The 15,732-nt window shown below is 41.3% G+C and overlaps 2 protein-coding genes across 2 annotated transcripts; both read left to right on the top strand.

Annotated features, from left to right (window-relative positions):
• Positions 1–361: 361 nt before the first annotated feature.
• LOC111599641 (putative transcription factor SOX-15) lies at positions 362–13,243 on the top strand. The gene is made up of 4 exons (XM_030225516.1): positions 362–582; positions 9,741–10,411; positions 10,471–12,060; positions 13,197–13,243. Exons 1-4 carry the CDS (start codon positions 530–532, stop codon positions 13,241–13,243), a joined length of 2,361 nt encoding a protein of 786 aa, XP_030081376.1. The 5' UTR covers positions 362–529.
• LOC111599640 (vesicular inhibitory amino acid transporter) lies at positions 13,111–15,375 on the top strand. The gene is made up of 2 exons (XM_023315315.2): positions 13,111–13,988; positions 14,048–15,375. Exons 1-2 carry the CDS (start codon positions 13,636–13,638, stop codon positions 15,342–15,344), a joined length of 1,650 nt encoding a protein of 549 aa, XP_023171083.2. The 5' UTR covers positions 13,111–13,635; the 3' UTR covers positions 15,345–15,375.
• The last annotated feature ends 357 nt before the right edge of the window (positions 15,376–15,732 follow it).

The following is a 15,732-nucleotide window of genomic DNA, read 5'->3' as shown; positions in this document are numbered from 1 at the left end:
TGTAAAGCGTGTCCAAAAAGTGTCTGATCTGGCTATAAAACAGCTAGATTAAAGGCTAAGCAAAAAGAAAAAAAAGTAAAATCTGATTGCAAAATTCTCAAGTGTGTGGAGTGCTTAATGTGGGTTAGGGCCTAAACTAGCACAAATTAAAGCAATACACACAACACACACACAACATATACACACACATACACCCGCACAACAAATAGACACAAATTCACACATGCCAACAACAACAACAACAGCGAATGCGCAAATTTATGGTTGGTTGTTGGGTTACCACGGCCAGCAGTCGCTTAGGGAAAGAAAAAAACTAACGGAATAATGCAACATTAAGCAAAATGCTGCTGGCCCTGCTAAAGCTAAAGCAAAGCCCAAACCACCAACAACAACAACAACAATCAGAACAACAACAACAACCTGCAACCATCGCCGCCGCCTCCGCCGCCACCGTCCTCGTCGTCGTCGTCGTCGTCGTCATCGCAGTCACCGTTACCACGAAACGTAGCCGTTGCTGTTGCCGTATAAAATGGAACCCTCATATGATCACGAACATCCACATCATCTGCTAACAAATTACAAGTAATATTTACATTTTTCCCATGCTATAAAAACAACAACGACAGCGACTACAACTACAACTACAACTACAACTACAACTACATATATATACATTTTTTTCTCGCTGTTTAATTATATCCAACCGTAGCGAAGATACATATCTTTCAAGATAATAACCATAATGAAAAATGGAAAAGCTGCGCTGGTAGTTGTGAAGAAATTCTCTAGATATGTCTACTCCAAGTCCGCTGGCTCTCCCAAATATATATACTATATGCACATATATATAGAGTTAGAAGGGGGCTTCAAATCTTAGTCACACGACAACTAAAGCGAGAGAGAGAGAGAGAGGAGCTATATACCTTATATAGTTATTTACGAAAAACTTTGCTTAGATTTTATTTTAGTTTTTTAAGAGTTTAAAGACAGCCCCCGAGACAGTCACTTGCACTTGTATGCGTATGTCCGCTGCCGTTTCACTGTGTGCGTTCTGTGTGAATATGTAAATAGTTAGTTAGTTAGTTAGTTAGAATAGAACCCCGCCTCGGAGTTGGTCAAGTGGAAAGTAAACCAAGAGAGCAGCGCCACACAGCTTGCTGGTCAGCAAGAAAGTATGAGAAAAAACCTTAAAGAAAAACAACAAAACTATGATCAAAATATAAAAATGAAAAAAAAGTTTGGTGGAGAGGTCAACATGCGGTTTCGCTCATTAAAATGATTTAGTTTTGATCTAAGCTCTCTGATAGCTGTGCATGATATTAACATAGCATTAGGCTTCAAACATTTAACTAACCTTACAAAGCATCCGGTTCAGTTTTCGTTATATATATATACATATATCTTATGCTTTATATATTCAAAAGAAAAAACCTTTTGAAGACTTCTTTGGAAATCGCAAATATTTTACGCTGCTCTGTCACATATTTTGTCACATTTTGCTTTTTTCTTTGGCATTTTTGATGGGCTTCTCTACCTTTTTGGCCTGTGCTCTATAAATCAATCTGCCTTATAGGTAGACACATCAATTATATCAATTGATTTGCATTTTATGAAAGAAACAATGCAAAAAACAATAAAGCTCCAGTTTATTAAGTCTAACACATTTTTACTATCTATAAAGCAGTTCCGTGCGGTTTCGTTTCGGATAAATAATTTTATTATCCCTGCAGAAGATTTGTTGCTAAACAAATTGGGTGCTAAAAGATTTATTTTTCCTTTAAAACTTGATTACCCAGAATTGGATAAAAAATAATAATTATCCGTTAATAGGCATATAAATCAAGCGTCGACAAGTTAATTGTTTCAGCCAACTAACTAACTAACTAACTGGTTAATTAATTAGCTTATGCACACTTCCCCTATATCATTATTTCTATATCAATTCTAGCTGGGCTATAATAAATTCCGTGTTAACAGCATTTTTCATGTATTTCACATTCATCAAGGAGAAATGGGGAATTAGAATGATAAACAATCTATAGATATGGAATATATAGATGTTTAAATCTGTTTCATAAATTAAAATATGAAAAAATATAAAATAAATAAATATAATATATATATATAAACATAATTAAACATATATAAGAAATATAAATCAAATTAATATAAAATATAAGAAAGTTGAAGTAAATTTTAAAAAATATCTAAAGATATTTTTCACATTTTTTCTCATGGTTTCTGTAATATAAAAATTTGATGTATTTACGTTATTTTTAAATTTTTAGATATGTATTTTCTAAAAATCTCATCTATAATTGATATAGGCCATTGGCCAAAAAATTTTCAACATCTCCTTGCAAAATTATTTAGGCATGGCTTGCAACAAGTACATTAATATATATATTAAATATAAATATTATATATATATTATTGTATACATATATATATCTCAAATTTATTATTATAATGAAATAATATACTTAATCTATATATATAAAAGTTTTGTCTGTAGAATTTAGAAAAAAAAAATGTCATATGTCATATATATGTAATGCCAAGCGAAAAAATAAAATCGTAGAGACGTAATATTAGGTACATTATTAAACTAGAATAGATCACTTGAGTCTTCTTAGAAAAAAGAGAGTATTTTAGTAAACAAGCGATAATATGATTTCCTGAGATACTTAGAAGAAATTTATCGAAGACTGCAACAATATATATATATATATATATATATATGTTTCTATGTATATATGTTCAAATATGATCTTTTAGAGCTACATCAATAATTATTATTACAAATCTTTCCCTATTTCCATAAAAAATATCTTCAATTCAATATTTGGGCTTGTTTCACACAAATTATCTGAAATTTAGCAAAGACCATATTTAAACTGCTCTACATATCGTCTGTATATATATCGCTGCATATATATACACCTATTCATGTAGCTAATTCTCAACCAGCCAAGCGCTGCGAGGGAGTTTATTGTGTGCGTGATAAAATCCATTACATTTCAGTACATTTTTCATGGGTCTCGTTTCTATATATATATACACACACACATATAAATATATATATATATATTCATTCTCTTTAAATGGCTTTTGTGTGTGAGAACTGGGTCTCGCGTTGTTTCTTTGGCGACGGCTGTAAACCTCATTAGCCGAGCTCATTCGCAGACGCGTTTCGTCTTCGGGTTGGATGCTCTCGGGCCCAGCAGAGAGTGCCACAGCACTAACACCACCAGCAGCAGCACCATAATGCCTTGCTTCATTAGTTTAATTATGTACGAGAGCAGGAATCTTTATATGCATACCAATACGACTCTCATACGAGCTGAGCAGCAAGTCTTAGGGCCCGGATCTGGCACTGAACGCAGCTCTCGCATCTCTCTGGTGGCCTCTCATTCGTTCGCAATGAGACAGGCCAAGTCGCGAACGCCACAGGTAGCTGCGTTTAGCTTTGCCAGTTGCTGCTCTTCTTGTTGTTGCTGCTGTTGCTGTTGTTGGTTCATTAAAGCAGCGGGCAATACGCGCTAAGATGGCGGTTGCCCAAGCCGGATGCTGTGGCTGTTTATGCTTATTGGTCAACAACAAGCATCTACATACACACACACAAACAGGCGCGCACGCACACACGCACACGCACATGCTCATGCATATGTATGCGTATCGACTGCGTCGTTAAGTTATTCCAGTACATCACACCTGGGCCGCAGTCGCCTTGGCACCACCACAGCCAAGCCAACGCCAACAACAACAGCAGCAACCACTGAGGGCCAGCTCTTCGCTCTTGTCTCTTCTGTCTTGGCATCTTGGCCTGGTCTGGACTGGTTTTTGTTGTTGTTGTTGCTGGCTTGTTCAGGCAAAATGAGTTGGAAAACAAATGTATGCGGCTCTTGAGGCGCCTCGCACCACCAACCAATAGACTGCAAATGGAGCAGAGCAGATGCTGCATCTTCCAGAGGCCACACCCACCGTGGCCCGCGCAAAACCAAAATGGCTTTTATTACCACAAACTTATCAAAACTGCGTGCCAGTTGCATATGGCCGGCAGCAGTCATAAAATGGCTCTTAATTAATGTGCTCGGGAATATGACAAGAGCTGAAAATAGTAAACATTGAATTGTAAAAGATGCACTAGATAGATAGATAGATGTCTTTAGAGCTATTTTAATATTTTATTATTATCATAATTCCCACTATTATTAGTGGACATGGCAAGGCTACTTGATGTTGCCCACTTGGAGACTGGCAGTAGAAGTTCTTATTCCTGTCAGTTCAAGTTGATTCACAGCTTTCAGCATGGGCTCCACTTATTTATTATCCTTATTATTTAATTTTTATTATTTTATTATCATTATTACTTTTATTCCAATTTGTTTTAATATTATTATAATTACTGCTGTGACAATCATACAGACAAATGTAGCATAAGCTGGTTGAGTTCAGATTTTTATGTTTCAGTTATTTGCCCTTCCCACCTTAGAGGAACTCAATCTGAAATGTGGAATAACTAATAATAAAGTCAAAAGTAGATTTCTTACAACTTTCAAATTGTATACATTTAAATTCATATCATAGAAATATATCTTATGTATGAGCATAAGTGTATGAAAATTCATTTCATTTGCTTACAAAAATTAAAATATTTTTATGACCTATTGGAAATTAGAGTGAATCAAACACACGTCGAATCTAATAGTTGTAGATGAAAAATTGCCATAAATATTATATTCTATATTATTAATATAAGAAATATTTATAATTATTATTTTACTATTTATTTATTTATTTTACTCACTCTAAAAACTATATAACAAGAGTTTCTTAATAATTATAAATTTAAAGTATAGAATATAGCTTAAAGTCAGCTCTCAGCTACAATAATATAGCTGTCAGTCATTAGATACACATTCCAACCCGGATTCTCTTGCTGTACTTAAATTAATATCCAATGGGAAATACATTTTTGATGTGTTTCGATAGAGAAAATTATGACTAAGCCTACAAGGCGGATGCTTAATATTCAAATGTACAATTAAATTGGGCTTAAAGCAGAAGTTTTGAAAATGAAAAACCCAAAATATATGAATAATAATATGAGGCAATTATAATCAGGATTAGTTGAATACATAAATATAAAAAAGTTATGTTGAGAATTTTTATATAAAGAAAAACAGTTTATTTTTTATTATTATTGTTGATATTTTAATTTGTAAATCATTTTAATCTATAGCAAAAAACCCAATAAATAAAAATAAATAATTATATATAAATATAAATATATAAAATAATATGATTTACAAAATAAATTATTAACAAAAATAAAAATATATTTAAAAATAAAGTTCAATTGTTTTTCTTTTTAAAGAAGTTTAAATATATATATATATATATAAATGTATATATCTCAGATTCATAATAGTTACAAAAAATTTAAATATATAAGCAGATATAGTAGTATTCAGCGGATATTCAGAGAAAATGCACTTTCTTTGCAGTCGTTAGAGTAATCTGCTTAAGCATATGTTATAGAGCTACGACCATATTCCCACGTGCCAGATATCTGGCAAACTATATATGCTTAATTCGAAGAGTATGCCATTAAAAATATTTAGAATTTTCACCAGCCCCATACTAGACTAGAAAGCAAATGCTTCGCAGCTATTTGGAACGTGTGAATAGACGATCAGCATGCAAGAGAGTAAATTGAAAATGGAGAAGGGGCTTATAGAGGAGGTCTTTAGAGAGACTCACTTTCGCTGGGTCTTTGAGATGTGTAAGATAAGATTGTAAGTGATCGTATGTAGTTACTATATAGTAGATAAAGAATATTTTTAAAACTGATCTAAAGATCTAGACGTCGGCTAAGTTAAGTGTCTATAGTTATCCGACTCATAATTAACATAGTATATTAAAATGTCCTATATCCGTCTATAGTTATCCGACTCATAATTAACATAGTATATTAAAATGTCCTATATCCGTCTATAGTTATCCGACTCATAATTAACATAGTATATTAAAATGTCCTATATCCGTCTATAGTTATCCGACTCATAATTAACATAGTACATTAAAATGTCCTATATCCGTCTATAGTTATCCGACTCATAATTAACATAGTATATTAAAATGTCCTATATCCGTCTATAGTTATCCGACTCATAATTAACATAGTATATTAAAATGTCGTATATGCCAAACGCCGTCGCCTTTTCGATTGTCTGCTGCGTGCCTCGAGAGGGGAGGCTGGGGCAAAAAGTTAAAAGGCTGTCTTTGCGACACGGCGACACATGAATCACAATATGCTAAAGGGCTGACACTCTCTCCCGATCAATGCGGCTTCTGAATGAAGTTTTTTTCTCGTTCTTTCGTTTTTGTGGGCTTGTTAAGGCCAGAGCCAAAGTTGCCTACTTTGCGGCAGCCGCCAAGTTGCCAAGTTGCCAAGTTGTCCGAGTTGTTCGAGTTGTCCGAGTTGCTGCTGCTGCTGCTGCTGCTGCTGCAACCGGCGCAGTTGAAGCCACCAGCAGAGTCCCCCGTTGCGGTTGTCGTAAACAAAACGTTGCACGCTCCGCGCTCCACGGTCCGCAGTCAGCGCGGACGTTCAGTACTTGGACAGCACAGACAGCAGACAGCAGACAGTGGACAGTGGACGAAGAGACAGAGAGACATAGAGACTGTGGACAGGGCGACATACACTGGAAAAGAGGGGACAGAGAGACAGCAGCGTTGGACAGAGGACCGCAATGTGGAATATGTGGCATTTTGCAAAGATGTTGACATTTTGCGCGCATAAAAATGCCAACTTACCGGCCACTGTATGTGTCCTATTTTAAAATCAGGGCCATGGCTAAGACGCTGCCCGGCTCAGCACAGAGCAGGGGCTAAGCCAAAGCCAAAGCCAAAGCCAAAGCCAAAGCCAAAGCCGAAGCCGCATCGTCGTGGATCGTGAGCGCGCGCTTAGGCCAAAAGCAGACCAAAAGCAAAAGCCACAGACCAGTTGGACAGGCGTACAGACCAGGACGGTATAATTTTGTGTAGCTGGCTAAAGTATTTAGCAGCAGCAGCAGCAGCAGCGGCAGCCGCAACCGAATATCAAAAACGTAACGATGTCACCAGGAACCCTCAATAAATTATCCAACTGAAGCTGAAGCTGAAGCTGTAGAGCTAAGCCAGGGGCTCAGCTTGGGCTGGGGCCCAAGCACTTGGAGTTTTGTGTCGGCTTTGCCTTTTGGGCTAAAAGAAAGCAGAAACTAGAGCGTCTAGTTGGGGCCAAGGTAGCCGGGACTCCTGGCCTGGGCTGTCTTGGCCCGTCCTGGCCTGGTCTGGCCTGGCCTGGCCTATGGAGCCTAACAATTAGGCCGCGCTCTTGTTGGTAGGCAAAAGAGCAGACGGCAGACAGCCAGACGGCCCGCCACCGAGAGACAATAGACCAAAAGTGTAGTGGGCAGCAATAAATTCAAACGGTAACAAATCGAAACAGGGGCCAAGACAACACGCACACACAGAGCCAAAGTCAGTGCCGAAGGCAGCCTCGAGAGCCAGTAGATCGAGCGGGTTCTCCCTTAGGGAGCCAGCCTGTAGCTAAGCTTTGGCAATATTTAAACTTGTCTCGTTTGGCTGCTGCTGCGGCTGCTGCTTATGATGCTGCTGCTGCTGCTTTGGTTCTGCTTGAATTCCTGGAAGCCGAATTACTTTGAAATGTGTCGATATGTCGCAACTTTTAAAAGTTATGCATAAAGGTCTGGGGGCCCCGAGCCGTAGCATACAGCTCCTGCTCCAGCTACAACTACAGCTTCTTTGCTTACTCTACTGCCTGGCGACGGTGGCTCGGTGGCTCGGTGGCTCGGTGGCTCGGTGGCTGCGCCGGTGCGGCCTCCTTTGATAATACAATAGCTGCACGCGCCCAATTTACATTTATGTCCACTGACATTAAGGAGCGCAAAACGTTGCAGGCCAGCCTTCGAGCCGGGAACCTGGTCCAGTTTTCAGCCCCACTCTCCCCCTTCCCCTGCCTACCCTACCCTACCCTGTTCACCCCCTCCCTCAATCTGCATTCGCCATTCTTCGATTCTCGTTGGTGTCTGATATAAACGCAAAGTTTATGCCTTTGTTTTCTCCTTCTTCAGCTTCTTCTGCTCGTTTTATTTTATTTTTTCCTTTTGCGTACCGTGAAAATTGCCAACGTATTTAGCAGCGATTTTAAATATCATTATAAGCCGGGCCCTGGCGACATTTTTTCAACTGCCCTACGTAATTTTCAACAGTAGCTCATAAACACAGTGAGAAACATGCAGAAACGATTTCATCTCTAATTAGGCAGTGTGATACCTTTGCAGGTAGCACCTACCCAAGGAGTTGTTGATTCTTAACAGATATACTCATGCTTATATACGAATAAATATTGTATTTATCTACTCTTATATCTGCATTGCCTGACTTATCTGTGCACTTAACGAAATTACAAATATATATCAATTATAATAATTACAATATATATCAATTTTATACGAATCATAGGTATATCAGTATAGCGAATTAAATACTTAATGTTCTCTTTATCCTTGTGCTCTTCTGCAACACCTCCATCGCATTTACCTTTTACTGCTGCTACTCTATTTTCTAATCCAGCTCTTCATGAGCTGCAAGAGCAGGTGGTACATAAGCCTACTCTTCCGCCTTCGCCTAATTTCGATTCTTGTGATCTTTCTTTGACTACTCGCTCTGCATTCTCCTCCTGATGCTAATGGATACGCTCACATTTCCACGCATATAGTCGTACATATACATATACGCACATAAGCATATACATACGTACGTATATATACACACATATACATATACACATACGTACTAAACTACATACATCAGTCACAACTTTTAAAATGAACACTTAAAAAAATAACACTTAACTTGATTTCGTGAGAATCGAGGAGAAGAGCACCATATGCAAATTGATATTTCTTCCAATTGCATAAAACTGATGGCAGTTATTTCGGTCGTACTTACACACACAATGTACTTCCTTATATACATACATACATACACACATACATATATACATATATACATATATACATATATACATATATACATATATACATATATACATATATACATATATACATATATACATATATACATATATACATATATACATATATACATATATACATATATACATATATACATATATACATATATACATATATACATATATACATATATACATACATACATATATACACACAACAAATACATGCATCACTACACATGTATGTAGATATAAATATATACACACACACTCAAACATACATCATTCATACATCATACATCACATTTTTCTAAAAGAATAAATTATTAAATCATTTATTAAATATAGTTTTTAGTTCAACTATTCGCCTTGTCTAGGATTGTCTACAAATCATATTTAAAATATGTTTTATTTTAAATAATATTCTATATCAATGCTAAGCCGATTGAATTTTCGCCTAAAAATATTGCAAAGAAATGAATTATTCATCTTATATCTTTCTTTTATAGCCCTTGAGCAGTTAGTTAAAGAGCTTGGAGTTAGCTGAAGAACTGAGAAATTGTTTATTATTATTTATTATTATTATTATTATTATTATTTTTATTATTATTATTATTAACTTCAAATATTATTGAACTCTAATGGAATGTGTATAAATATTTGTAATATATAAAATTCTCTCTTCTAATTTTAGTGCTAAAAAATATCCCCACGTGTCACGTACGCCGGAATATAGCCACTCGACGGTGGGCAGCGACTATCCGGAGCACGGCGTCTACTTATCCGATGGACGGCTGCTGCACGAGAGTCCCAGCGACAGCATCTACCATGTGAGGCAGGGCAGCGAGCACTCCTCGCCCAGCTTACACTCTCCAGCCATACAGAGCGCCGGCTACGACAACGAGCACTCGATGAACGAGGCGGCGCTCTCGGTGCACAGTCACAGTCACTCGCCAATGGTGTCCAGTGCGTATAGCGTGGGCGGTGGAGGCGGAGGCACTGCCTCACTGATCAGCAGCAACATACCGCTGCTGGGTGGTGGTGGCAACTCGGTGCTGAACAAGTTCTTGTCGCATCCGCACGCCGGAATAGATGAATGTGGCGCAGCACCCATAGAGCCGGCGTCCATGTGGAGCTACGACTACAAGGGCGACATATGTGCCTCCAATTGTGGCTATCTGGATCGGCACAAGGCGTTGGCCAGCGATTTGAAGTACAGACCAGGCGGTAACCAGTCAAAAAGTGCCAAAGAGTCGCGCATACGCCGGCCAATGAACGCGTTCATGGTCTGGGCCAAGATCGAGCGCAAGAAGCTGGCCGACGAGAATCCCGATCTGCATAACGCCGATCTCAGCAAGATGTTGGGTAAGTGCTCTCCAGATCCCCCAAATTGAGTCGAAGGTCTAATGCCCTGTCATCAACAGGCAAAAAGTGGCGCTCCCTGACGCCGCAGGATCGTCGACCGTATGTGGAGGAGGCGGAACGTTTGCGCGTCATACACATGACCGAGCACCCGAACTACAAATATCGGCCCAGGCGGCGAAAGCAATCGAAGCTGCGCACCCTGCAGCCGGGCAAGGATCAGCAGGGGGAGCCATCCGCGCAGACGGCAGCGGGTGGAGCTAAGAACACGCCCAAGCTATCGACGCCACCGCTGGCCACAGCCACCAGTGGCAGCTACAACACGCCCACCGACGACAGCCGCAACTCGACGCCCCAAAATGTGGGCGGGCTGTACGAGCAACCACTGAAGCCGAGCTATTCGCCCAGCTCCGTGGACTGCTACAGCAATGCGGACAGCACGGAGCAGATGGAATCACTGAATGCCAGCTGCAATGAATCCTCCCCAGTCGCAAATGTCGCCAATGTTGCCAGCTATGACAGCTCGCTGCTGCTCAAGAAGCTAACGAAGCCGTCGCCGGCGTCGTCCAGTCGAGCGGCCAAGCAACGCAGCGAGAAGCAGTCGAAGTTGGACGACAAGTCCAAGCAGCAGCAGCAACAGCAGCAGCAGCAGACCAGCCTGTACGCCTCCTATCCACTGACCAGCTCCGTGGCCGTGGTGGCAGCGCGTGGCATGTACGTGACGTGCAACAATCGCGGACTGCTGGATCACGGGCACTCGGTGAAGGGTACCTTCTATCCGCCCGTGTCCAGTGCTGACGACGATGCCGGTAACAGCATCACCACCATGCGCCAACCGCACTGCAATACCAGCTCCAGCCTGTGCACCACCATATCCAGCTCCAGTGCCAACGAGCTGAACAGCTACACGGTGGCCATGGCCGAGAGTAACTGCAGCAGTGGCGGAGGAGCGGCCAGCAACCTGCGACTCAGCATGAACGAGCTGGGCGCCGTGTCCAATGATTATTTGTCCAGTGTGAATGCCAATGCATATGGCATGCAGTACGAGGACTTTCTGCGCTACCAGACCAACGAGCTGGACTATGATCAGCTGAAGGAGGCGACGACAACGACAACGCCGGCGTCGTCGGACAATGGGGCGCAGAAGTGCGCCAAGTATCCGGACACCAATCAGAACTATGACGATTACGAGGCGGAGGCCTATAACAATGCCATGTTGCTCGCGGCGCCAGGGCCGCCACATACTGGTGCCACCACCGCCAGCTACTACACACAGTTGCCCTATTCGCTAACCAGCGGCGCCTGCACCGCCTTTCCCTTGCAGCTGGCGGTGCCCTTCCAGCAGACATCCGCTGCAGGCGGCGCAGCTGCCTATGGACAGCCCATGCAGAGCAGCTACCTTCACTATGGCAACTATTATGAAGCCAATGGTGCGGGTGCTCAGCTGCTGTCGCAGCAGACGCCGGCAGTAACGCCGCCGGCCTCGACCATGCAGCAGCACCATCATCATCCGCATGCCCATCATCATCATCATCATCCTCATCATCACTTTGCAGCCAATGGCGGCAGCTCCTCCCCTGGCATGGTGGGTGTTGGCGAAATGCTCTTCGAGCAGCAGCAGCAGCAGCAACAGCAGCAACAGCAGCAGCATCAGCAGCAACAGCAGCATCAACAGCAGCAACAGCCGCAGCAGCAACAGCAACAGCAGCAACAGCAGCTGCATCCGCGCAAGGACGATGAGATTAGCAACATTTTGGCGGGTGTGCGTAAAACCTGCTACAGCAATTAGTGGACGCGACTCACTGCATCCGCCTGCTCTGAAATTTGTTATATTTGATTGTAGAGTTTAGCGCTTGGTTAACGGTACGCATAAGTATTGCTCCCCTACCCCTGACCCTGCCCCCAATTCCTTCTTTACAAAATGTACTATATTTAGAGTTTTTCTATTATTAATCTATCCTATGAGATATGTTAAACTTAAGTTAGTTTGCATTGAAATAAAATCAAATTCGCTATGAAAATGTACCACGTTTTAATGCCTGAAATGGTTGAAGAATAAATTATCTATTTGCGACAGCCCTTGTACCATAAAAAGACGTGAAGAATGTACCAATATTTTGTGTACAAATTTTTATAAAACTAAAAGATGTTTGGTAATTTTTATATTATTTTGTATTGAAATATTTAATACAAATTTCAATATTTATTTTATATTTTGTGCAAATGATTTGTTGTGTATTTTGCGCTTTATTTCTTTTATTTGCACAAAGGTACGTTGTACTATTGCATCAATTCAAGTACCAATTTAGGTACGCTTTTTGCACAAGTGCCAAACACATTGGTACTGGTTCGCTTATCAACTATTTGCTACTTTGTACACTCTTTGCTCGTAAGGGTTCATGTCTTTGATAAATTGCAAAAATTTATATTTAATGTAAATAAAATAAATAAAAATAAAATAATGTATTTAAAAATTGAGTAGAATTCTAAAATTCAAAGAACAAAAACGAAGGTACATTTGACATTATACAAAATATTAGGCACATATCGAATGTTATCCAAGTGTGGACCACCTGACTTCATGGCAGCAATATACACAGCATCAGCCAGCGAAGCTGGCGACTGCGCACTGCGCCCTGTGAGCAGCTCGTAAGGGGGCCAAAGAGGCAAAGAAATTTTCTTTTCTTGCTGTGCGTTGCTGAAGGGCTAAAGGATTGCCATTTCAAAGTTACATAAAATTTCCATAATAATTTCTTTTTTCAAATAATTCCACATAATTCTGGTCGAGCTATTGAGGCGATGCACTGTTCCAGTTCGAGTTCGAGTTCGAGTTAAGCTAAGTGAGCCAAAGATGTGTAAAATTCAGATAAAAGCATACGCATAGGGCGCCATTTGTGCGCTGCATACGAAAATTGTGTTAAAGAGAAAAATTCCATCAACAAAATTTGCTAAAAGAAATTTAAGTTTTGCTTTGTTACTTATATATATAAATGTTTAGTTAAATGTGTCTTATGTTCAGTGCATAATCAGAAGCCCAACGGCCGCAATTCGACAACATTTGAGCATTCAGCAAAATCGATAAGCTTCAGCCTCAGCATCCGCACTATTTGATAGCCACAGAAGGGGGGCCGCCGTCACCCAGCCACCAGCCCAGCAACCACCCACCACCAACACCACCACCATTCGCATAAGCCACCCCACCTGATATTGTAGTATTTGTCGCAATCATGTCATTCATAACGAAATTGAAGGCGACTCCATTGCCGCCTTTGAAGAACATACTCAATGTGGCCATGCAAACGGCCAGACAGCAAATTCCAGAGCGCAAGGATTACCAGCAGCCACCCGGCTCGAGCGGCAGTCATCCACATCAGCAGGGTCAAGGTCACGGCATGTTTCCGCCAGGAGATGCCAATGGGGATGGCAGCGACCAGCCCACAGAGATGAGCTCGAATCCCTTTCGCAATGCCGGCAGCTGGTCGAATGAGGACGGCGAAGGGGACTACAAAAACGAATACCAGAGCACATCCTTTGTGGGCAATGATTACGACGGCAGATATCAGCAGACAGATGGATTCAGGTGCGTAGCAGTCATAAGTCTTTACGATGCAGCTGCTCATGATTAAATCACGTTTGCAGGCAGGGCAGCATCGCGTCGGAGGGCAGCTCGTTTGTGTGCGAGGGTGAGGGTGGCGGCGGCTCCAAGATCGACGAGTTCCAAGCGGCCTGGAATGTAACAAATGCCATCCAAGGCATGTTCATCGTATCGCTGCCGTTCGCTGTGCTCCATGGCGGCTATTGGGCCATCATCGCTATGGTGGGCATCGCGCACATCTGCTGCTACACGGGCAAGGTGCTCGTGCAGTGCCTCTACGAGCCGGAGCCCAGCACGGGCCAGATGGTGCGCGTACGGGATAGCTATGTGGCCATAGCCAAGGTATGCTTCGGCCCCAAGCTGGGCGCACGCGCCGTCAGCATTGCTCAGCTAATCGAGCTGCTGATGACCTGCATATTGTATGTGGTTGTCTGCGGGGATCTGCTGGCTGGCACCTATCCGCAAGGTTCGTTCGACTCGCGCTCCTGGATGCTCTTCGTGGGTATTTTTCTGCTGCCCATGGGCTTCCTTAAGTCCCTCAAAATGGTATCGACTCTCTCCTTCTGGTGCACCATGTCACATATTGTGATAAACGCCGTCATTCTGGGCTATTGCCTGCTGCAGATTGGCGATTGGGGCTGGTCAAAGGTCCGCTGGAGCATCGACATGGAAAACTTTCCCATTTCCCTGGGCGTCATTGTCTTCTCGTACACCTCTCAGATATTTTTGCCCACGCTAGAGGGTAACATGATCGATCGCTCCAAGTTCAACTGGATGCTTGACTGGTCCCACATAGCCGCTGCGATATTTAAGGCTGGCTTCGGTTACATCTGCTTCCTCACCTTCCAGAATGACACGCAGCAGGTGATAACCAATAATCTACACTCTCAGGGCTTTAAGGGCATGGTCAACTTCTTTCTGGTCATCAAGGCCATCCTCAGCTATCCATTGCCATACTATGCTGCCTGCGAGCTACTGGAGCGCAACTTCTTCCGTGGCCCGCCCAAGACCAAATTTCCGACTATCTGGAATCTGGATGGTGAGCTCAAAGTGTGGGGCCTGGGCTTCCGAGTGGGCGTCATTGTATCCACTATACTTATGGCCATATTTATACCACACTTTTCGATACTGATGGGCTTCATTGGCAGCTTCACGGGCACCATGTTGAGTTTTATTTGGCCCTGTTACTTTCACATCAAGATCAAGGGACATTTGCTAGACCAAAAGGAAATAGCAAAGGATTATGTCATCATTGCACTGGGTGTGCTCTTTGGTGTTATAGGCATCTATGATTCGGGCAATGCTCTAATCAATGCATTCGAAATTGGTCTTCCATTTTAAAAGAATTATTACGAAACGAAAACGAAATCGAAAGCTCTAATCAAACTACGAAAAACAAAGTCTATATATATATTAATATATATATATAAACAGATATATATTTGTTGGGTTTGTCTGGTCTGTATTCTTGGCAAGTCTTCCAAACAAACTAAAGTTGCCAGATGCAGGCCATGATGAATAACAAGAAACTTAGTCTATAAGAAATGAAACGCAAGTCTTCCAAAACAAATGCGAACAAATGTCTTCCAAACATGCTATATATATACAAAGATATATATATATACACATATTAAAAAATCCTAAGCTAATTTAAGTAACGAGTATTTGAAGAGATAACGGATATTATATTATTGTATGAACGCGTATATAGAGGAAATTGAAATAATAT

This window comes from Drosophila hydei, unplaced genomic scaffold (genome assembly GCF_003285905.1).
Source record: "Drosophila hydei strain 15085-1641.00,03,60 unplaced genomic scaffold, DhydRS2 tig00008134-arrow-pilon, whole genome shotgun sequence".
Classification (NCBI taxonomy): domain Eukaryota; kingdom Metazoa; phylum Arthropoda; class Insecta; order Diptera; family Drosophilidae; genus Drosophila; species Drosophila hydei.
Note: the sequence above shows the minus strand (reverse complement) of the source record. Positions and strands in the feature narration are given on the sequence as shown.